The sequence below is a fragment of the Crocodylus siamensis genome, chromosome 3, assembly GCF_052110815.1.
Source record: "Crocodylus siamensis isolate JL-2025a chromosome 3, ASM5211081v1, whole genome shotgun sequence".
NCBI classification, from domain to species: domain Eukaryota; kingdom Metazoa; phylum Chordata; order Crocodylia; family Crocodylidae; genus Crocodylus; species Crocodylus siamensis.
Window position 1 is genome coordinate 195,283,150 of NC_143397.1, and position 24,806 is coordinate 195,307,955.

Here is a 24,806-nt window from a genome sequence, read left to right on the forward strand (position 1 = left end):
TCCAGGATACAAGTCAGTACTTTGGAATTACACCCTTTTACTCTGAAGCGGATGCCTACATGTGACACTACCTCGCACCACAGCCCCCGCCGCAACATCTGCTCAACCAGGTTGTATACCAACAGCTAGAGTTGAACGAGACCATACAGACTGCGCATGCGCAGGTTGCAATTCCCCCCCCCCCGCTTTTTTTTTTTTTTTTTTTTTTGGAACATGCGCACTGGAACGACTCAAGCCTCGCTTCCACCCCCTCACTGAACCACATCTGGCTCTTCCCCAGGCGCATGTGCGGTCGCGAGCGGCGGAGGCTGTGCCCACCCCTTCCGCCTGGTCTCGCGCGCGCAGACGCCATGGCGACCAGGGCCTCTCTCCGCCCCCTCCCCCTCCCTGCCGGAGCTGCTGGCGCGGGGCTGGCGCCGGCCCCACGTGACATGGAGGCGGAGACGGGAAGGGAAAGGTCAGCGCGACGCCGGCGGAGGGGGAGCGGAAGGTCAGGGCGCCGCGGAGCGGAAGTTAGAGCCGGAGTCCGTCCGCCATTGTGGGGAAGCGGAGCCCAGCGCGGGGGGCGAGAAGCAGCGGCGCGTCCGGCCGGCCGGCTCCTTCCAGCGGCGTCCCGAGCGGCGGCGGCGACAATCAGGCGGCGGCGGCGGGCGGCAGCACTCGGGGCGGGGGCGGAGTGGAGCGAGGGGATCGCGGTTCCCCGTGAAGAATGTCAGCCACCAGTGTCGACCAGGTACCGGCCGCCGGAGGCCCCGTACGTCCGGCCCGGCCGCCGCCTCCTTCCCCACCCCGGACCGGGCCCATCCCGCGACCGTGGAGCGTTGCTAGCCGCCCCCGGGCTGCTGCGGCCCCTGCGCGCCGAGCGGCTGAGCCGCGCCCGCTGCTTGGCCCCAGCCCTGGGCCCTGTACGGCCCGTGCTCCGGGCTCCGCCGTCGCCCTTTCCCCGCCCCGCCCCTCCTTGGGCCCGCGCTGCTTCCGGCTCCCCTCGCTCCGGGCTTCTCCGTTCTTCTCTCCGGCCCGGCCCTTCCTTCACTTTACGCTGCGCCTCGGCCTCTTGGTGGCTGCTCCCTCCTTTCCCTGCCTGGAGGCCTCGCACTCTCGGTCTTCCTCCCATTGCTTCCCCTCCTTGTCCCATGCTGCCTGGGCCTTTGCTTTTTCCGTAGGCCTCTGCCACTCCTGGAAACTTTCTGGCCTCCGAGCCTCCCTTTTCTTTTTCCCTTCTGTGTTTTGCCTGCTCCCCAGTTTCCTGGGTGCCGGTGTGGAAGACATCCCTCCCACTCTGCCCACTACTCCTCATACCTGTCTCCTAGTTTTTTCATCTCTCCTGTGCATCCTAGCTGGTCTGTGCTTGTAGGTGTTTTTCTTTTTTTTTTCTGGTTTGAGGGATTAGTCTCTGTCTGGGGGAAGAAGTGACTAATTGGAGAGCAAATGGTTAGAGTGACGAAGTCAAGGGGCCCACACAAGCTCAGCGATGCCTGCAGGTGGAGAGATGCATTGGCAGCTCATGGCCTAGCAGCCATTTGTATCTTTTCTCCGTCCCCCACCCCTCTGCTCTGTTATGGAAGAAATTCAGATTGTGACTTGCATTGTTGTAATATCACTTGACAGATTAAAAGTGGTTTGTAGTTACTAATCCTTGAACACCTTCGTGAAATATTATCCCTGTTCCTCGTGTGGAAGCCTCAGAGGAATGGCACCGGGGAAACCATGCAATTGACAGAACTGGGAACTAGAAAAAGACAACAATGTGGCCTTCATCTCAGGTTCATGCTCAATCCCATTTTGCCTGCTCACTTTGAGTATCTGAAAAGCACAAAAAGTGTACATCACTTGTAAATTTTTGACAAGTTCCTTCAGTAATGGGCCCTTCCCTATCTGTCACCATAAAATATCTCAAACAATAAACAGTTTTTTATGCTAGTAATACCAGGTTATTAGGCTATTAGAAAGGAAAATGGTCTTAAAATTTCCTTTAGAGCTTTATTCTTTGTTCATTGCTTGCCTGTATTTCTCTAATCTTGGATAAGCAGGCTCAAAGTCAGTTTACCTTCCCAGTTCCCATTGTTGGAGATTTTAGGTTTTCAACCGTGCAGAATAGCTTATGTCAAAAATAAAAAATAAAAGTTTACAGTGGAATTTGAGATGTATAAGAAAATCTCTTGGGCCTCATAAAACCTTATTTTTGAAATATTGAAGTTTGGGCTGTAATTGAATTTTCCTTTAAACTATTAACCACAAACCTTAAGTAATCTACCCTGAAGTTTCACATTTGAGGTTTATCGTTGTTGTTAACTTGTTTGTTTTTCCTTTTTTTTTAATATGGCTATATACAGAGACCTAAAGGACAAGGAAATAAAGGTAAGTTCCTCTTTTGTGTCTCTGTCAAAGTCCGTGAGCCTACAGTTTGTAGAGGTAAATGACTGTTCAACAAATCATATGAAGAGAATGTAATTTCACAATGCTTTGCAATCCATTTTATCACAGCAGCATAATTAGAAATAGGATACCAAAGGAATATTTTCCAGTCATTTTAATATTGTATAATGATACATCACTATAAAAATGCTTTTATCTACTGACCAAAGTAAACAGTTCATGATTAATCAAATGATAAGATGATATAATTATTTCCATATAGCTATCTTTCAGGGAAAATGTTTGTACTATAGCTGGGCAAGTATGCATAGGCACTTGAGTAGGGCTGGTGTACTAATACCAGATGAGAGGGTCTTTTGGATAGATAAACAATAAAGAGAGATGATCATGCCAGTTTCAAGTTTCCTCACTCTGAACGGATGACATCCCTCCAGTTCCAGAAACCTTCAGTGGTTTCTTTTTCATTTTGACTACAGTACAGAATATTCTTCCTAGTATTTCTCTAGTTTCTCTCTTCTTCCCCTGTCAGTGCTTTGCTTATGATCTTTAAACACCACACTTGTTTTGGCTTTCTTTACCCACACAAATTTTCCTAAACAGTTCTCCTTCATCCTCCCTGGAAAAGCCAATGTCTAAATGACTTACTGACTTTTAGAATTATATTTTATGATTGCTTTCTGTTCTGATTTTCTAAACATCTGTTTTGTAAATATCATTCATTTTCTTTGATGCCCTCTGTTTTTCCTTGCTTAATTTTTTTAATGTGTATTCATTTCCTTGGGAGCTAAGCAGTTGGGCTGCGATATAGTAGACAGAATGCAACATGTATGATGTATGGAGTAAACATGCTTCTTGCTGTTTTCACATGTAGGAATTATCTTGTGTGAATGCCTGATAATAGGTAAAATAGCATATAATATAGTAGGAAGGTGGTCAATGATATTTAACATTAAAGTGCGTTCTTGAACTGGGAGCTTTATTTTGTTTAAGTGTGGGATTTTTTTCATAATGTAGTCACTCTTAGAAATGTTGCACTTGTTACTAGAACTTCAAATGAAAGAGGGTTTTACCATTCATATTGCATGTTTACTAGTTGAGTTGATCCAAGGATCTCTCTAGGAACTGTCACTTTACATGTTTGTTGTCTTTGTCCCTCTCACTCCTATGCTCTGTCTGTGCAGTTTTATCTGTATCCACAGTAACACGTCACATTGGTACAGGTGATTCCCAATTTATCTTTTGTACTTGGTACTTTTCCTTGGCGTTCCATCAGCATCTCGGGTTGTAGCTAGTGAAAACTGAAATTTCTCTCTCACTTTGTCCATTATATCACTGCATAACCCCATACCTTCCTCCATTTTTGTTCTCTCATTTTGGTAACAGCACCCTTCCCAAGGCTGGCTTTTAATTGCCCCTTTATGCTTCTCCCCCCTCACCTACACCCTTGTGTAGACAGTGTGAAATACAAAACTACCTCTTGTTCTTAAACATCAAAGTTACTGTATTTTCTTGTGTTAGTTTTAAAACCTTAACCAGGTCAAAATTTGTCCACTCCTGTGCTTTAACAATAACATGTATTTGAAGTAGAATTTAAGGGATTTTATTCCTGGGTTGTTTTGCAAGCATTTGATATTGAAAATATGGTAGTCAGTTTTACTTTCATTTATCTACACTAGCATAGTTTGGTGAGATTTGAGAATACTGTAGAATGTGTATTTCTAATAAAACTTTTTTTAAAAACCATATCCTGGTCAGACTTAATTGATCTCTTTGAACTAGGCAAGATTCACCTCTGGAAAAGACAGTTCCAGCACCAAATTACTTAATAGTTAAGGAAATACATTTTAACAGATTAAAGAGAAAGTTAATGAGAGTATTTTGGTGACATAAACTAGTTTTGTGGGCAGTTAGTTGAGTTATTCAGGTCGTGTCTGCATTGTCAAAGACCTGGGCGTGGGGCTGTGGCTACTGTGCAACATGGCATATCTGTCTGTGGGTGGAATACCTGAAATGCATCCACTGTAACTGCCTTATTAATGTGTACCCGCTACCACTTTAAACATGCTTTTGTGACATATCTACTGGTGTGCACCCGTCACTTCTCTAAGGCAGCTACATTGCATTCATTCTAGGTTTGTACTGCATGGTGTAGACATGACTTTAGAGGCTGTTTCAAGGGTATATATTAGGTGCTTGTGGTCTCTACTGCTTGAGCATTAACAGTTGGTAATTGCTTACAGGCAGCATGGCATGCTTGTTATTTAAGGAGACTTTAAGGAAAAAGTGTACAGGATTGACAGATTACTTTGGGGAGTGCATTCCATACTTGGGGGATTAGCATGGTTGAAAATGGAAAAAGGGCAGTTAATGGCATCTGGAATGGAGGTAGTAGGAAGTTAACAATAATAGTAATTGGGGTAAGCTATCGTGGTTTAAGAAGGCACAATGTTAAGATATAAGAGCAGATATGTTCTCTTTATTAAATGATACTATGGAAGTGGCTAAATTGTGTGGTCTAGTTCAATTTATTTTGACACCGTGTAAACAGCTCGTTACAAATTGTGGGGGAAAGCACCATGTGCCAACCAAAAATAGTGAGATTTTATTTTAGTTTTAGGCCAAAAAAAGCCTGCATTTTGTGCCTCTATGAGAACTGATTGAATAAAATGTTCTCCTTAAGTTTCTTCATCACTTAAAATTGTCATCTTGTACACAGTTATTGACACATTGTCAATTAGAGCAGGTTTCAGTGCATAAAAAGTGCCTTGTAGGAAAGTTTGGTTATTCATACAAAAAAAATCTTTTTTTGCTTTCTATTTTGTATATTGTAGTATGTTAAAACTAAAGCACATGTAGAACTTGATACTTTCCTGTTATCTTTCATTTTATACAGTAACGTTTTCTTAAATAAAGCTGTTTAGGTGTGTGAAGTCTCATCTACACTGACGTATGGGAATGGAAACTTCATATACCTATCTTACACATTAGTTAAGAAAAACTGAAGTCTTTTAATGTAAAGTTAGTTCTTCCATCTTTGTATCCCTAGCTGGTGAAGATCAATGTACCATAATAATTTGCTACCAATTATTATCTAAAGGTGAAAAAAATAAAAAGACCACAAGAGTGTATTCTGCATTTGAGCTATTTAAAATTTACGACTTAATTGTGTTACCTGTAAATTGTATTTTAAAGAACGAAAAAGAAATATTTCATGTTCAAGCTAACATTTGAGTTAGTGGATTTTTGGGGCACAATAGACTATTTACTAGTTTGAGCTGGGCAAAGATTAAGTTGAAACATTGTTTGCTTAGCTTTCTTGGAATGGGGTACGTACTGTGGTCCATTTTTAGAAGACTCTTTAAATATGCAGGGCTAAATCCACTATTTTGAATAGGGTAGTCCAACACAGAATGAAAAGCTAAAATAAAACATTATCAATGCTGAATTTCATCTTTGGGAGTATGACAGCCTGGCAGTCTAGAACTGTTTTATGTTTCTGTGGCTTAGGATGTGGCTACAGACAAAGTAAGAAAGCAAATACATTTTTTTAAGGAAGATCCAGCCTTAGAAATCTCACGGCTGGACAAAGTAAGACAAACAACTTAATATAGATTTATTTTTAAATATCTCCTAGACCACCAAAAACACTCGTTTCAGACTGACATTTAATGCCAATTCTTAGTATGAGAGAATTACTTCAGATAGAAGGATTCTGCTGCTGGCATAAGCGATATGTTTCTCAAACTGTGTTTAGTAGGTTGTTTTTGTTTGTTTTTGAAAAATTTGGATTCCTTAATCATCTTATTATTAACCGTTGCATCTGAGTTGTGGCCCTATCCTTACTGTTTAGTTTAGACCAAGTAATGAACCCGTTTTTTTTTAAGTGACACTGACAATAGACTTTTTGTGGATCCACCATCCTGTGCAGCTGAGCCAGACATAAGAAGAATTGTATTCTTTCAGCTCATTAAAGCATTTTTATTGTCTGCTCTCAATTTAATATGAGTATATGCACTTCTAGTTTGTTTCAATACTGTAACTCAAGCGATATATTTTTATTTTGGGAAAAAGTCTAGGCAACTTCATTACATTACTTTAATTAATCTTAGTTGAACCTTTAAGTATTTCTGTGTCTCAGTTTATCTGTATCCTTCCCTCCTACTCCTCCCTTTTTTTTGGGGGGGGGGGGTTATTTATTTATTTATTTTTGGCTTAACCATTTATCTGTGACCTCAAAATATGGTTGGGGGTTTTTTTTTTGGTTTTTTTTATTTTTTTTTTTTTTAATATAATCGTTGTGGTGTCAGGTGTTTTGTAACTACTGCCTGAATTGCTGAAAAACTAAGGCTTACAGGAATTAGGCATGCTCTTAATTTTTATTTTGTTAAAAATACCAACAAGGATTCTGATTATATATAAATGAAAGGACTGCATGCACACTTGCTTCCTGCCTTAAGACATGAATTGTCAGCTCCTGGAGCTGGTACAGTAGTTTGTTTCACTTATATTTTCTTGACATCATAAGTGATATTGCTAAATGATTCCTGCTACTTAGTCACTATAGTACAGCTTTAGCTTCACAGTTGCCTTTGTTTATATATAATCGCAATCATGGAAACTTTACAAAATTGTTGGGATGGGGACAAGCTAGTTTGCAACTTAAGATTTGTAAAATGAGTGTCACTCAACTCTAAGTCTTCAACTTTTTAATTTAGATTCATGGCTGTATATACTTTTTCAGAGGATTTTGACAAAAGAAGGTAACCACAGAAACAACTTTTTTTGTTTCCAGTCAAATAACTGAGTCAGTCTGATGCATTCTGCTTCTCATGATTGGAACTTTCTGTTTCAGAGTGGCTAAAGTGGGTCTTTAAACATCACCCTTCTCACTAAGTTTATTGATTCCCAACCAAAGAATTGCACGTGAGGAAAATCACACAGCTTTGAAACTCAGCCTTCATCTGTAGAGCCTTCATCTGTAGAATGTGTGGTCAAGAAGCTCATACTCATGAATTTCCCAACCACCTTCCAAGTGCCTCACTTTAAACAGGTTCTAGCCTGCTAATGGCTGATCTTGCTGGGGTACACCTGGGAGAAATGTGTTCATGGCTTGTGAATACTCATGTATGTTTCCAGAGATGTTTATGTTCAGACTGGAAACTCCTTGAGGCAGGGACCTGTCCTTTTATGTCTTTACAAAATGATTTAATGTACCATACAGTGGTCAGTGTTGTTTGTATGCCACCCTAATACACTAAGGTCTGTTGTGCAATGAAAAAAATCTGGCATTTTTACATTAGTTGATACTATAAAGTTAAATTCTGTTGTTTAGTGGAGGTTCATTGGTTGAGCATGAACTGTGACTTAAGAGTTTTTGTTCTGCATTGTGTAGGCCTTCTGTAGACAACAATACTGAATATATTTGTATTTTTTCTTGTAACTGCAGGAAAAATGATTTGCTATGACACACTCCTGCACTGTGAAATTATGCCACATAAGTGATATGTTCTTCTGGATAAAGAATTCTGTGCCATCAGACTTCTATAGTGTATAAAACATTAGTTTTCCTTTTCTGTTAATAGAAAACATTCTAACTGTGGTATCTTAATTAGAATACTTTTTGTCAATATTTTTCACCTAAACAGGTGAACTTGATAAAATGTCATTAAGATTTAAACATTTAGGAACCTGTATTTTAGTTACTTGTAAAGAGTATATTATGTATTTATTAAAATGACACTTTAAATGACATTTTCCAAGAGGTTTATTGCAGTCACTTTGTGTCTACTGGTTGTAAGTGCATGGTAGAATTTGCTACCTTATTTTGTTTCTATTCTTAGATAGAGAAGCACTGGTTTTCAAATGCTCTAAAATAAATTCAACAAGTAATAGTATAACAAGATGTTCCACATTTCACCAAAATAAGAGTACAGGCAATTGACAGTACAGATAGCAAAATATTTGGAATTGAGTTGGGATTAATTTAGAAGGGCTTTATTGTAACTTTAAAGAGCATTCCTGACATAGACTTACTTTTAGTTTCAGTACAAAACGGTTCGATTCATCAAAAGGATGCAGTAAATGATGATGATTTTGAGCCATATCTAAGTAGCCAGACAAATCAGGTAAGTGATATGAAATATATTTGTAGTCGGTCCAACTAAGTTTCCTTCACCTTGGATAATATGTATGCAACTGATTGCATGGATACTAGAGATATAATTTAATGATTGGCATATACCAGGGGTGGGGAAAATGTGGCCTGGGGGCCAGGCCATTCTATCCAGCCCATGCCACCCCTCCCCACCCCAAATAAAAAATAATATATTTATCTGCCCCTGGTTGCCTGTCATGTGGCCCTCAATGGCTTGCCAAAACTCAGTAAGTGGCCCTCCACCCAAAATAATTGCCTGCCCCTGGCATATACTGTCATTTAAAAACTAAATTTTTAAGAGTTGCTATTGAAAACATTAAAAAGTAAAAGTAAAAAAATGGAATTTTAGTTAAAATTTTCCATTGTTAATATATTTGTATATTTTAGTATCCTTTAATGTTAAACAAGTTTTCCAGCTTTTTCGATCTTAAAAGTATTGTTTATCATACCCTGAAAAACAGTTTATTGCCCCCCGCTTCCCTGCCCAAAAAGCAGTTCCTTGACTAAGAGTAATATTAGCTATGAAGACTTGATTTTCACTGAAGTTGATGAAAATACTATACATGATTGATGACCTAATGAATTGAAATTTAATGTCACCACCTTCTTGTGTGTAATTTTTATGACAATAAGTGAATGAAGAGTTTTGAATTCTGTATGCTTCAGGAATGCAGATTCATTTTAAAATTTTTATACATCTAATTTAATAATTAAGGAACATTTAAAAGTTGCAGGATTCTTTAGGAGGAGGAGGAGGAAGTGGAGATAACATATAAATGGCCTTTGGCATTTTTCCCTGCCTTCCTATCTCCTTTAATGTCACAACACTATACTGAATTCTGCTGAAGGAAGATGGCATATGGCATTTTTTTCAAAGCAACATCACATATTTCAAGTAAGTTTGTGCTGCATCTTCCAAAAGAGCTGAATAATTTGCCCTCCTAGCAGCTGTATTTCTGAAGCCTTGGGAGCAAGCAGATGTTTCACTAGACCATTGAATCATGTTTGAGATCCACCCTTAAATGGTTAGAGACATGGGTTTATTTCTACTGTCTGTGTACAAGACAGGCAAATGCTTTTGTACCCTCCATCAAAACACTGAAATCTTATTTCTTACTGGCATTTTTATTCCTAATAAGAATACCAAAAAATTGCAGTCATACTTACAAATCATGAAGCACTATTTATGGATTGGCAATATTTATAGGTTTCATTTTTAAAATGCCTTCATTTAGTAGTTTTAGCATTGTCTGTGGCACATCTTTTGAATGAAGTTTTTTGGCTTAAGGATGGGAAGATGAAAGTGTTAAAATATAGGGTGATACAGGGGCTGTTTAAGTACCTTTGATGGATTGCCATCTTTGCTACAGACCCTGTATTCATCTCACTACCTTGTATAAACAACATTCAGTCACTTTACATCTGGGAAAACGTGTCAAACTATATCGGAGATCCTTGCATAGATAATATTAGTACTTGAGTGCTAAAATACTAAATACTGTGAGAACTTAGCCCTTAAACATAACTATCTTTGTTATTTGTGTGCTTTGCTACTTAGGAGAAGTTGGTGTAAGCAGCAGCTGTTCATACTAACTTCAGGCCACTTCTATGTATGTGCCTGACAATTTTAAATGTAAATCAATATTTAATGTGGGTGCTTAGCTTATGAATATTCCAGCTTTTCTCTCTAAAGCTGTTCTATATCAGTTCTAATTCTGTGGATATGAAAAATGACTTTTCATAAATAGCATATACATTTCTTTTAAAAATAATTTTAAAAACAGTAATACATGCTTATGGCTCAGAATGCCAAATATATGGAATTATAACTAAATTCACACCTAGCTCTATTTGACTGCTTGCTTGATGTATTACTTAAAGCTTTAGTCAGTAAAACTGAATGGTTTGAGCTTTTTTGTATCAGTTTTTTAGGAAAGGCTAAATTATTTCATGTTTCTCTATTAATAAGTTATAAGGAAGCCTATTGAATGGCTTTGTATCTGAAGAAAGAACAGTTGGGTTTTGCAAATTCAGGGATAACTGTTTTATGTCTCAGCACTTGTGTTTCTTTCTTGAGCATCTTGTTCATGTCAATGGAATAGACTCTTTCTGATAATTGAGTATCTTAAATCTAGCTTTTTGAACACTTCTAGTGTTCTTTATTGCTCTACTTTGACAGGTTATTCTCCTCCTGTCTTGCTGTCTTGAGGATGACAACTAGTACCTTTACTTTATTACATATTCCATTACATATTTAACTTTTTCCTCATGACAGAAGTGTATTTATACTCCATTCAGTTCTGAAAAATGTTGCTTCTGGTATTTATAAAGCTATCAGTTTTGAATAAAAAATAGTTTGACATTTATGCAGGAAAAATAATTGAACATTACAAATGGAATGCTGGCATTTCTTATGGTGTTTTGTCTGGCATGCTTTCTTGAATTATGTGCATAGCACTAATTTTTGCTTTATTTTCTTGCAGAGTAACAGCTATCCACCAATGTCAGACCCATACATGCCTAGTTATTATGCTCCATCCATTGGATTTCCATACTCTCTAGGTGAAGCAGCGTGGTCCACTGCAGGAGACCCTCCAATGCCATATTTGACAACCTATGGACAGATGAGCAATGGTGAACACCATTACATACCTGATGGTGTGTTTAGTCAACCTGGGGCATTAGGAAATACCCCTCCATTCCTTGGTCAGCATGGATTTAATTTTTTTCCTGGGAATGCAGATTTCTCTACATGGGGGACAAGTGGATCTCAGGGACAATCAACACAAAGCTCTGCTTATAGCAGCAGCTATGGCTACCCTCCCAGCTCTCTTGGTAGAGCCATAGCAGATGGACAGGCTGGATTTGGCAATGATACTTTGAGCAAGGTGCCTGGGATTAACAGCATTGAGCAAGGCATGACTGGACTGAAAATTGGTGGGGATATGACAGCTGCTGTGACAAAAACTGTAGGTTCAGCTCTGAGCAGTACAGGTATGACCAGCATTGCAGCAAATAGTGTGCCCCCAGTTAGCAGTTCAGCACCTAAACCAACCTCATGGGCTGCCATTGCTAGGAAGCCTGCTAAACCTCAGCCGAAACTCAAGCCTAAAGGTAATGTGGGAATTGGAGGCCCTGCTGTGCCACCTCCACCTATAAAACACAACATGAATATTGGAACTTGGGATGACAAGGGGTCAGTGGTGAAAGCACCCCCTATCCAACCAGTACTGCCTCCTCAGACTATTATCCAGCAGCCTCAGCCATTAATTCAACCACCACCATTGGTGCAAAGCCAACTGCCTCAACAGCAGCCTCAGCCACAGCAACCACAGCAGCAACAAGGACCTCAGCAGCAGGCCCAGCCTCACCAGTTGCAGCAGCAACAGCTGCAGAACCGCTGGGTGGCTCCTCGTAATAGGGGTGTGGGCTTCAGCCAGAACAATGGAGCTGGCAATGAGAACTTTGGTTTAGGTGTTGTACCTGTCAGCTCTTCACCTTCTGGTGTAGAGGTGCATCCAGTGCTGGAGAAACTAAAGGCCATAAACAACTATAATCCCAAAGACTTCGATTGGAATCTGAAGAATGGACGTGTGTTTATAATCAAAAGCTATTCAGAGGATGATATACACCGCTCCATTAAGTACTCTATCTGGTGTAGTACTGAACATGGTAATAAACGTTTGGATGCTGCTTACCGTTCCCTGAATGGAAAAGGTCCACTCTATTTACTCTTCAGTGTGAATGGTAGTGGACATTTTTGTGGAGTGGCTGAGATGAAGTCTGTTGTGGACTACAATGCATATGCTGGAGTCTGGTCTCAGGATAAGTGGAAGGGGAAGTTTGATGTTAAGTGGATCTTTGTCAAAGACGTTCCTAATAACCAGCTGCGGCACATTCGTTTGGAAAACAATGACAACAAACCAGTTACCAATTCGAGGGACACTCAAGAGGTACCCCTAGAAAAAGCGAAGCAAGTGCTTAAAATAATTGCTACTTTCAAGCATACCACCTCAATCTTTGATGACTTTGCACATTATGAAAAGCGTCAAGAGGAGGAGGAAGCCATGCGTAGGGTAAGAACCTAGCATTGTTACAGTAGTTTATTCTTAAGTTTTGTTTTTGGTGCCTTCATTATTTTGTACAACTAGACTTGCTTTTGTGGGTTGGAAGGGGAATATATTGAGGCAGATAGTAATAGTGTTTTGTGCCAAGCTGATTTATAGTATGTTTATAGTTGATATAACTGGTTCTTTTCGTTTAGTATTTCTTGTGGTAGGAATTCATGTGTTACACTTATTAGTAGCATTCTACAAGTGTTATGTATAAGAAGATTTTTGAATTGCTTTACTTGTTTTTTTACAATTAATAATATAAAAAATTGAATGCAGTATTCCTAAATGAATCTTCTTGAACTTTTAACCACATCTAGTGCCATAATAAAGCTAGGTATAACCCAAACAGTTATAAATCACAGGATTACAGGGGAGGTAGACAGTATTTAAAGTAATAACATATAATTATCAGGGGGAAAAAAACAATTGTGATCTTAAAGATGCTAACACCAATGTTAGAATATGTTTAGGTCAATGTGTTTTGTTTGTAGTAGTTATAAACTATGGAAGCAGTGCACTGATGGTTTGGACAGTGTCAGAAATATTTTTTTATCTTTCTAATGGTGCTGTTGTCTCAGATATTTCAACCTGTTTTGTGCCTATAAAGGAGCATGTGCTTTATAGCAAAATCATTTAGCAGGAGTGCAGGGATGATATTCTAAATTTTATGCTTTCAAATCAGAATTTCAGGAAAATGAAGAAAATTGTTTAACTTAAAATTGCCTTTTCAAGTTTATCTGATTTGATCTAGGTATCTCCTTTTGTCCTGCAAGTAATACTTTTCTTCTCTTGCCTTTGGAACTCCAAGGGAAAATTGGCCTTGCCACCAAACAGCTTTTATTTTCTTAAGCTTCTGTCAGAGCTACATACACTGTAATTTATTCCATGGCTTTGAAAACCTCATCCGATCTGGTCTATGAGTCTTCCTTTCTGAATAATACCTGTAATCATTTATGCTCTTGCCTGTAACTTTTTTTTTTTTTTTCTAATCGGTGCCATCTTGAACTTGGCATGATTGCTGACAGTTTAATTGCTATCCACTGATTTCTAGATAAGAGTTGTGAGACTAACTAGTCTCGTTATTTAACTGTACTTCGTTTACCAAAGATTTTGAGGTTAACAGTGGAGCTAGTGAAGAAGACTGCAAGCAAAGAGATGACATTTTAGTGGCTAACGCTTGTTTTTCACTTAGAAGAATTTCTTTGAACCCATCGGGCGTGTCTACATGAGAGCGTATGTGCATCTTGCAGCATCTCAGAACACTTTGAGACACTGCAAGAGGCATGTGCGGAATGATAAAACATTCCCCATGTTGCAAATTTGCAGCATGGGGGCAATATTAGACACCTGGATATCCAGGGGTCAAAAAAACTGTAGGAGGAAAAAAGGGTGCAGTCCCGGACTGTGTCCTGAGGCAACTGGAGGCTGGGTGCTCCACAGAGATGCTCTGGTAGCTAGCCAGAGTGTCTCTATAGCTGGCCCTCACCCCGGTGCTGAAGCACGCTGCCTGCCCGTGCAGAGCAGGCAGCGTGCCTGCCGCAGAGAGCTGGACCCAGGCTCCTGCTGGTAAGTAAGGGGAACCACCCCTCCTGAGCAGTCCCCCCACAATCTACCCACACCTACTCACATCCCCCCAGCGCACACCCTGCGTTCCCAACTGCCAGACAGGATGAGACCCGCTGTCAGGAGACGTGGCTGCAGGTGCAGCTGTCCCCACATCCTGGTTAGAGAAGGGGTCACAGGGAGCTCTAACTGCTCTATGGTAAGAAAACCAAAGGCAAACAGCAAAACGTATAGGTATTTAGAATTAATTTTATGATGACGATAGAGACACTGGTAGGCTTCCTAATTGCTTTAACACTGTAGAGATATCAATAAAGCATTGCGCACATGATCTCTCTCTCTTGTGGTTTTTTGTTTGAATTGTGGAAGAACATGGCTTTGGAATTTTTTTTTTACTGGGGATTTTTCAGTTTGCAAATAGGGAACACTGAAATTCCTGCTAGGGAGGCAAGTGGCAGGACCCATGCAGAGGACTCTGCTCAAAGCTGGCACCTTGGACCTAGCTGGAGGTGGCTGGCCTCCTGGCCATTTGTGGCCAGGAGGACGTGCTTTAACAGTTCAAAGCAGGACACCACACTGGGAACATCTGGGCAATAAGCTGCCCACATGGCCGGGCAGGGGGCACACATGACAGTAGTGCCACACAAAGGCCAACTCTGCAGCCACAGTCCACTGGCAGCTGGCACAGAGGGGCAGATGCCTCTATTGGCTGTGCAGTCCCCATCTGGGTCTGGCAGATGTGCAGCAGATCACAACCAGGCAGCAGCCCCCACTGCCAGACTGCTGCAGTAGGTGAAGGGTGCAGGGAACACTCAGGGTTGCTTCAGCAGTCCAGCTGGCACAAGGGGTAATGTCCCCAGGTATCAACTGGCTGTGCCTCAGAAGGTCCTGAGAACAAGTAGCCCTGAGCTACTTGACAGGGCAGCTTTTTGTACTGCTAGGACCTGGACAGGTGCTGGTGCCAGGCTCTAGCTCCCCCTGGCTGCAGATCTGGGGGGAGCCAGGCAGGGTTATTTTGCCCCAAGTGGCACAACATACCCCACACCAAAGTGCATGTGTGGGCATGTACACTCAGGCGAAAAGCCCTGGCTAAAATTGGCATCGCTTCTGTTTGAGCTGCTGCAAGTGCACATGCTTGCATGTGTGGATGCATGCTCACTGTGGCAACACTTTTTTTTTCCTGAATCAAAGCATAACTTTCATGTTTTAGCTTCCATCACATGCTAAGGCAAACTTCAAATTAATGAATGTTTCAGGCCTTAATGCACCATATTGCACATGGTCAGTAGTTGTGTGCATTTTGAGATCTAATTACATAGATTTTGTTGCACATCTTAGTAAGTCATCATGTGGAGAGAGTGACTTAATGATTGATGGAAATGGAGATCTCATATCCACAGAATATTGGTATGTCTGAAAAGTTTAGTTTCCTTTTTAAATGTAATTAATTCTCTAAATTAATGTTTTGCTAGTTTCATGAAACTTTCTGTTTAAAATAGATTATTAATTTGGATAAACAATAATTAGACTTTTAACATCTTGATTACATTTTCTGATAATGTTTCAGAAGTGTACAAGCTCTGCTTATAGATAGGTCGCAAGTTTCTTAATAGGTTTAATGTTTCAGGATTTTTTTTTTTTGCTTTTGCTTTTGTTGACCTATTCATTTTTAGAAGTGGAAACCTTTTGTGGGAGAAATTATAAAATATTTCCCTTTAAATTATTGTCTTTTAACAACTCAGGAAGATAAATAGTTTTGTTTTACATTTACCAATTTGGCTGTAATCTCTTTAGGGGGAAATGTTTAGTATCCATATAGCTGAAGCGCTGGCATCTGCATTTCTGAAGTTTTAAATAATTCAGTCGTCTGTCTTCTTCAGTGGTATTTTAGTGAGAGTGGCTAATTGAGAGAAAACTAACACAGCTAAATTATTTGTTGTGATACTTTTTAAGTGTGTAATCTGCATTCGTTTTTATAGCCATCTACAAATAGCTTTGGACATGAGTACTTTAAAAACAAGCTAAGAACTGCCTTAATAGCCCCACTGCTGCTTCAGTATGGATGCCTTTGAAATATGCCTAAAGTTTTAGTAAATACTTCCTACATAATGGAAAGTCTATAGTGCAGCTACAATGCTTGCAGAACTTGGGATCTTCAAGTTTTACTCTTCTTACCTGTGCATATTTCAATTTTGCCTTCAAATCCATCAATAGCTTTTGCTTTGTATTGTTTTTCTTTTGCCGCCTTTAAGTTGTAAATTTAGAATGCACTTAACTGTTTTAATTGGCAAGCAGTTTCTGAAATCCAGTATTTCATATGCTAAATTTGTGGAGCTTATGGATAATTGGATGATCCTTTTGTCTCTTGTGACAGCTAGGTTTTACAGTCGGATCTAAATTGGGGTATTTTGTATTGCCAGTGTAGCCATATATTCTCTGTTTTATAGGCTGTGGACATACCTATTTTCTATACCAGCTGGGATTTCTTTGTTTGCCAACATTCTTACCTGTCCTGAAAAATGCTGCTTCTTGCTGCTAATAAAATATTAAAAGCATGAAATGATAGTAGTCAATTATACATTTCTTGAAGTTCAATTAGGATTTTATGTGCACAGGTAATAAACTTACTTAAAGTCAGCAGTCTAAACATACCAAGCAGCAAATGAGTTATAGATTTAATTTACTTTATAACCGTTTGCCACTTCAACTAGCTTACCTCAAAGTAATTGGTTTTAAAAAATTAATCTAACAATTTGGGACGATCACTTTTCAATAAAGCTTGGCTTTCTTTTCTATTAAAATACAGTGGCATATTTGCTAGAGTGCAGTGAGCACACTATAACTGGATTAAAGTGATCTTCTGAAAAAACTATGGTTAATTAAATTTAAAGTGGTTATTTACTATCTCTGTACACTAATTTGAATAAACTCTCCTTGATATAGTTAACCTTAGTTATTATTTGAGGTTCCTCATATCTCTTTATTTTTTCTCTTGCTATTTTTCTGTTTCAAATGTAGAAGGATGGCAACCCTAACATTTTGTCAAGGAGCAAAGATTTGTAGATGCATCATGCATGATGATCTGTAAGATCATATAGAATCTTGACCCCTTAATATAAACTATTAAACTACATGAAAATATGCTGGATTTTATACAAACCACTATGGGGTAGGAGGGTATACACAGGGAACAGCCTTCCAAGTAAAAATAATAGTAAAGTTATTTAGGAAACTTGATTGAATTAAAGGTTTCTGTTTCAAAAAATTCAAAAACAACACTTAATTCAACTATATGAAAAGAAACTCACTGTATGAGTTTTTGTCCATTTAAATGTTCAGTTGCATATGTATAGCTAAAGGATTGAGTAGAAAGTCACAATTGTTAAAGGAAACTCATAGTAAATATCTTCATTTCACATACTGTCCACTGTTTTGTTCTAGTAATCTCAAAATCAGCTAGCACATCATATATTCTGTTTCCCTGTGTGAAATGGTGTCTGTAATCATGTAATCCTCTCTTGCCATCCCTTTTTTCTGCAGTTTAAAATTGAAGCTCTTCTGGTACTTTCTAGCACAGGATACGCTATTTACTGGCATGCAGTAGAAAAAACATGATAGTGAACTCAAGCGATTAAAGAAGGTTAAAATTTAGCATTAATAGGATGGTAGTAAAATGCAACTACTTGAGTAGTGCAAGTATAAAACTCATAACATGCCACCTGTTGGAAAGCATCTGTGTCTGTGTATTTAATTGGTCTTTCCTAGAACAATATTTGGGTTTTATCCTTGTCCAGAAAAGCTCTAAATACCGGGAAGAAATAGGTAAAATTTTAGATTTCTTTTGCCAGTGTTATACTTGATGAACATCTTAAGCCTGGATTGTAGTCAGCTGTATAATTTTTACTTTTTTTAACTCTTCTGCAAAATCTAGAAAAAATGATTTTCAGTGTGCTATCCAATCCAACAGTGACAAATCCAACAGTAAAATATAAGTGTGTAAATTTAATAGAAGAAACATGGTAAAATTGGGAAACTCTGGAGAGTTCTGGCTTGCATAAGAATTTTTTTGCATGGGGATCACATGCAGATTTTTCCAAAGACCTGACTAAAAACAATACAGAACTGTGGGGAAGCACGTGTTCAAAGGCAGCATCTTCATCAAAACAAATAGAGAAAGGCAAAAGCTTAAGACTGGGTCATAAGACTGCCTGACCACTCAAGGCAGTGGCCACTTGCAGTCTGAAGAGTGCTAAATTTTGTTTGTGCTTGGTAGCCATTAAAACTGGTATATTTGCATCCTTAGTTAAGAAGCTGTAAATATTACTTACAGTGGCAACCGTCAATCCTCCTGCATCATGGTGTATGCATGAGGGCCACCCAGACCTTTGATACACATGCCTGGGCAGGATTTTTTTGTTTTGTTTTGGTTTGGTTTTTTTGGAGGAGTGAAGGCTGTCTCCTACCTTGGGGGTCTTCAAGAGGAGGCTGGACAGATATTTGGCTGGGGTGTTATGATTCTGGCACTCGTTTGTGCCCGGGGCAGAGGGTCAGACCTGATGATCTGTTTAGGTCCCTTCCGACCCTAAGCACTATGAAACTATAAGGCTGCCCAGACCTTCCATCCTCCCTTCAGGCCACTGAGACAGAATCCAAAGACCAGACTGAGTCCAGATGTTTGGTGCCTCCATGGCTGTAGTTGTATGAGTGTTCGGGAATCAACCTAGGTCTCCTGTGTGGTAGACGAGGGTTCTACTACTGAACTGCAGGGGACTCCAAATAGTACTTGTATTATATTTGCAAATAGCTTTAAAAAAAAATGAAAAGGACATACAACCTTCCATCTTTGTTCAGAGAGAGCTTGATATACAATACTGAAAAATTAATGTTTCCAAGTAACGAGAATTCACTCACTAGTACTAGAGGCAGGAGTTTTCGTGGGTAATATCTCTTATTGGACCAGCTGCATGGTTGGGATGGATTTAGACCAGCTTTTGGGTATCACAGTACCTTTGGACAGTAGTCTGCCCAAGGACCCATGGAAAGGTGTGGGGCTCAGGTCATATTCTCTTTGATCCTTCTGGTGAAGGAAAAGGAACTGGGCAGGAACAGGTGCATCCTGCAGATCAATACCTAGTTGCACAGATGGTGTCACCAGTGGAGCTTTGGCTTCTTTAGCCATGGGATGTTGTTCCAAGATGAAAGATTGTGTTGGGAAGAGATGGGATCCACCTGACGAAGAGAGGGAGGAGCATCTCTGCAGACATGCTTGCTAATTTAGTGAGGAGGGCTTTAAGTTAGGTTCAGTGGGGGATAGAGACCAAAGCCGTGAGGGAAGTGGAAGACTAGGAGGAAGAGCAAGTCAGAGGTGGCAGCAGGGGTGGGGTTTCCATACTTTGTGAGAAACCAGGGCAATAGACTAGCTATCTCAGGTACCTGTACATGAATGCATGGAGCCTGAGAAACGAGAAATAATTGGAAGTCCTTGCACAGTCATGGAGCTATGACATGATTGGAATAACAGAGACCTGGTGGGATAGCTTGCATGACTGGAGCACTGTCATGGATGGGTACAAACTGTTCAGGAAGAACAGGCAGGGGAGAAGGGGAAGAGGAGTTGCACTTAAAGTAAAAGAGCTGTATGATTGCTCAGAGCTCCAGTGTGAAACTGGAGATAGGACTGTTGAAAGTATCTAGGTTAAGTTTAGGGGGGGGAGTACATCAAGAGAGCTGTTATAGTGGGTGTCTGCTCCATAGCAGCCAGGAGGAGCTGGTAGATGAAGTTTTCCTCAAACAGTTAACAGAACTTCCCTTGATCGCAAGCCCAGGTTCTCATGGGGGACTTGAATCACCCTGACATCTGCTGGGAGGGCAGTATAGCAGTGTGCAGGCAATCCAGGAAGTTTTTACAGAGTGCTGGGGATAGCTTTCTGGTACAAGTGCTGGAGTGGCTAACTAGGGACCATGTTATTTTGACTTGCTGCTCACAAACAAGAAAGCATTAGTGGGGAATGTAGTGGTAGATGGCAACTTGGGCAGCGGTGACCACGAGATGATTGAGTTCAGGATCTTGAGGAAAGGAAGAATGGAGACCAGCAGAGTAAGGACTGTGGGCTTCAGAAAAGCAGACTTTGACTCGCTTAGGGAACTCATGGGCAAGATCCCTTGGGAAGCCAGTCTGTGGGGCAGAGGAAACTAGGAGCTGACTGTACTTTAAAGAAGCCTTACTCACAGTACAGGAGCAAGCCATCCGTATGTGTAGGAAGACTAGCAAGTATGGCAGAACACCAGCTTGGCTTATTAGGGAACTCTTCAGTAAACTAAATCACAAAAAGGAAGCTTTTAAGAAGTGGAAATTTGGACAGATGACTAGGGAGGAGTATAAAAGCATTGTACAGGCATGCAAGGATACAGTCAGAAAGGCCAAAGCACAATTGGAGTTGCAGCTAGCAAGGCTAACAAGTAGGGTTTCTACAAGTATGTCAGCAGCAAGGGTGATTAGGAACAGTCAGCATGGATTCACCAAGGGCAAGTCCATGCCTGACCAATCTGATTGCCTTCTATGATGAGATGACTGGCTCTGGATGTGGGGAGACCAGTGGATGTAGTATACCTTGATTTTTAGCAAGGCTTTTGATACCATCTCCCACAATGTAACGGGTAACGTGGGGCCCTTGCAGGACGCGTTGAGAAACTTGGTCGTCACACCAGACGACAAAGCTAACATGTTTAACGATTTCTTTGCCTCTGTCTTCCTAAGTGGGGACCAGAACAGCCACCTCCCTGCTGGGCCCCTCTCGGGCCCCAGGGGAGGCATACCCGGGCCAAAGGTTAACGTGGAACTAGTTAGGGGGCTTCTGGAGGGGCTGGACGTGTTTAAGTCAGCCGGCCCGGACGATCTCCACCCTAGAGTCCTAAAGGAATTGGCCGAGGTCATTGCAGGACCCCTGGCACGGCTCTCTGAGCACTCGTGGTGCTCTGGTGTGGTCCCAGAGGACTGGAAGAGGGCCAACGTGGTTCCCATCTTCAAAAAGGGGAGGAAGGAGGACCCGGGAAACTATAGGCCAGTTAGTCTTGCCTCGATCCTAGGCAAGCTGTTTGAGAAAATAATGTTGGCACGCATCCATGAGGGGCCAGCTAGGGACTGCATGCTTAGGGGCAACCAGCACGGGTTCATCAGTGGCAGGTCCTGTCAGACCAACCTGGTGGCCTTCTATGGTCAGATCACCAGATCATTAGATGCAGGGGTAGCAGTGGACATAGTCTTCCTGGACTTCCGGAAGACTTTCGACACTCTCACCCTGTTCTCATTAAGAAACTGGGGGGCTGTGGTGTAGACACCAACACAGTCAAATGGGTCACCAACTGGCTGGAGAGCCGCACCCAGAGGGTGGTAGTGGATGGGTCCTTCTCAACCTGGAAGGACGTGGGCAGTGGGGTTCTGCAGGGCTCAGTCCTCAGGCCCGCACTGTTCAACATCTTCATCAGTGATTTGGATGAGGGGGTTAAAAGCACCCTGTTCAAATTTGCTGATGACACTAAGATATGGGGGGGATGTGGGCACACTAGAGGGAAGCATCAGGCTTCAATCAGACCTAGACAGGCTACAAGGGTGGGCGGATGTGAATAGGATGGGATTCAACACAGACAAGTGCAAGGTGATGCACCTTGGGAGGAACAACCGGCACCACACCTACAGGTTAGGGAACTCCCCTCTTGTCAGCACGGAGGCAGAAAAGGATCTTGGAGTCGTCATTGATGCCAAGATGAACATGGGCCGGCAGTGTGGGGAGGCAGTTAGGAAGGCCAACCATACCTTGTCATGCATCCACAGATGCATCGCAAGCAGGTCCAAGGAGGTGATCCTCCCCCTCTATGTGGCACTGGTCAGGCTGCAACTGGAGTACTGCGTCCAGTTCTGGGTGCTGTACTTCAAGAGGGATGTTGACAGCATGCAGAGGGTCCAGAGGAGGGCCACGTGCATGATCAGGGGACAGCAGGGCAGGCCCTATGAGGAGAGGCTACGGGACCTGAACCTGTTCAGCCTCCAAAAGAGAAGGATGAGGGGGGATCTAGTGGCCTGTTATAAACTAGTCAGGGGGGATCAGCAGGCATTGGGGGAGTCACTGTTCCCCCGAGCACCGCCAGGAGTGACCAGGAATAATGGTCACAAGCTGGCAGAGGGCAGGTTTAGGCTGGATATCAGAAAGCACTACTTCACCGTCAGGGTGGCTAGGATCTGGAACCAACTTCCAAGAGAGGTGGTCGTGGCTCGTACCCTGGGGGTTTTTAAGAGGAGGTTGGATGAGCATCTTGGTGGGGTCATTTGACCCCAGTATTATTTCCTGCCATGGCGGAGGGTCGGACTAGATGATCTACTCAGGTCCCTTCCGACCCTAGAAACTATGAAATGTTCTCACTGGCGAGCTAAGGAAGTACGGGCTGGATGAATGGACTGTAAGATGGATAGAAGACTGGCTGGAGCATTGGGCTCAGAGGGTAGTAATCAATGGCTCAGTACTTAATTGGCAGGCAGTCTGAAGTAGACTGCCCCAGGGGTCAGTCCTGGGGCCGGTTTTGTTTAATGTCTTCATTGATGACCTGGAAGATGGCATAGAGTGTATCCTTAGCAAGTTTGTAGATGACACCAAGTTGGGGGAGTGATAAGATGACACCAAGCTGGGATGACACCGACTGGAGGGTCGGGCTAGGATTCAGAGTGACTTAAACAAATTGAAGTATTGGGCAAAAAGAAATCTCATGAGGTTCAACAAGGACAAGTGCAAAGTCCTGCACTTAGAACAGAACAATCCCATTCACCAGCACAGGCTGGGGGCTGACTGGTGGGGCAGCAGCTCTGCAGAAAAGGACCTGGGGTTACAGTGGACAATAAGCTTGATATGAATTAACAGTGTGCAAAGAAAGCTAATGGCATACTAGGTTGCATCAGTAGGAGTGTTGCCAGCAGATCAAGGGAAGTGATTCTATACAGTATTGGTGAGGCCACATCTGGAGTACTGTGTCCAGTTTTGGGCCCCCCACTACAGAAAGGATGTGGATATACTGGAGAGAGTCCAGCAGAGGGGAGCAAAAATGGTTCAGGGGCTGGGGTACATGACTTATGAGGAACAGCTGATGGAACTGGGCTTATTTAGTTTGAAGAAGAGAAGACTGAGAGAGTATTTAATAGCAGCCTTTAGCTCTGTGAAGAGAGGTTTGAAAGACGATGGAACCAGCGGTTCCTGAGCTGACAGATTGCACACCACCAATTTAAAATGATACAACGTTAAGTACGACCAGAACATTTTTGAAATATAAAGTAATTATAATAAATCTGTTAATATGTACCACTGACGGGTGGTCTGTGTACCACTGCTGGTACCCATACCACAGATTGGAAACCACTGAGCTAGACTGTTCTCAGTGGTGACAGATGACAAACGGGGGAGTAATGGTCTCAAGTTGCAGCAAGGGAAGGTTAGGTTAGATATTAGGAAAATCTTTCTCACTAGGAGGGTAGTAAAACACTGGAACAGGTTACCCAGAGAGGTTGTGGACGCTCCATCCTTAAATAGCACTAGGTAAATATGTGGAGGTTCTTAAGACCTGGCTAGACAGAGCTTTGGCTAGGATGGTCTGGTCGGGGCTCCTGCTTTGAGCAGGAGGTTGGACTAGATGACCTCCTCAGGTCCCTTCCAACCCTAATTTTCTATGATTCTAAGGGTATTATGAGATTGAAAAGCTTATCCAAATCTATCGCAGCCATGCTTTTGGTCCAAGAAAAGGTATTACCCACAAAATCTTGCCTCACTTTTTTCCTGGACTGTGACGGCTACCTCACTTCATCGGTCCTAAATAATACTGTCATTGAACTGAGGAAATTTTGTGTGGTGTATAGGTTTCTGATGTGACTTCTAGGTTGAGTATTTTATAACTAGCCTGCGTGAACTGTGTATGTCTAGGGTCTCATCTACATGGTGAAAATGACCAGATTGCTGAAAGTTCGCCTGAGGGGGTTCCAAGGCTTTTCCTATTAGCATGAGGAAAAGGTGAAAGATGTATGTAGGACTGCTGAATGAGAGGAGTTAGAGATTGAAGCTGTATGGGAGCCATTTTACTCTTATAACTTGGAGGGGGATGAATGTGGGTATTACTGCTGGGGTTTTTTAAATATTAGGGACCACCAGTTCTGGGGGCCTAACTCATCTGCTGTGTTCCTTTTGTGTTATGAACTTGCCCTGCTGCGGGAACAACAGGCCAGCAGTCACTTGGGTGAACCTCTTTACTTTTTCTTTCCTGTGTCAGTGATAATGGTGAGGGGGAGGGAGTTGACCTTAAGGAGGAAGTGAGAAACACAAATTAATTACATTATTGTAATGTTTAGAGATCCAGATTCTACATTTCCTACCCAGGTACTTAAATTTGAGAGAGACATCAAGTCTGTATAGTTTGACAGAGTCTTGCTCAACTGGAAAAGCATTGACAACTGATTACAGCGTTCAGTTAAAGTGGTTATGGCCATAAAATGGCTGCTTTTGAAGTGGAGAAGAATTGCATGAAAAGTAACACACTGGAGATGCACAAATGCAGAAGGTAAACAC

General features: G+C 41.6%; 1 protein-coding gene across 4 annotated transcripts in view; it reads left to right on the top strand.

Moving 5' to 3' along the window:
• Positions 1-445: 445 nt before the first annotated feature.
• YTHDF3 (YTH N6-methyladenosine RNA binding protein F3) overlaps positions 446-24,806 on the top strand; it is a 42,378-nt gene continuing 18,017 nt past the window's right edge. Inside the window, exons 1-5 of one of the 4 annotated variants that reach the window (XM_090040064.1) lie at positions 448-733; positions 1,609-1,763; positions 2,334-2,358; positions 8,416-8,501; positions 11,014-12,606. In XM_090040064.1, the coding sequence (XP_089896190.1) occupies positions 1,746-1,763; positions 2,334-2,358; positions 8,416-8,501; positions 11,014-12,606 (1,722 nt within the window). In that variant the 5' untranslated portion in view covers positions 448-733; positions 1,609-1,745. Of the gene's footprint in view, positions 755-1,608; positions 1,764-2,333; positions 2,359-8,415; positions 8,502-9,271; positions 9,426-11,013; positions 12,607-24,806 lie in introns of those variants that run through there. The other 3 variants (XM_090040062.1, XM_090040063.1, XM_090040065.1) reach the window with 3 other exon arrangements.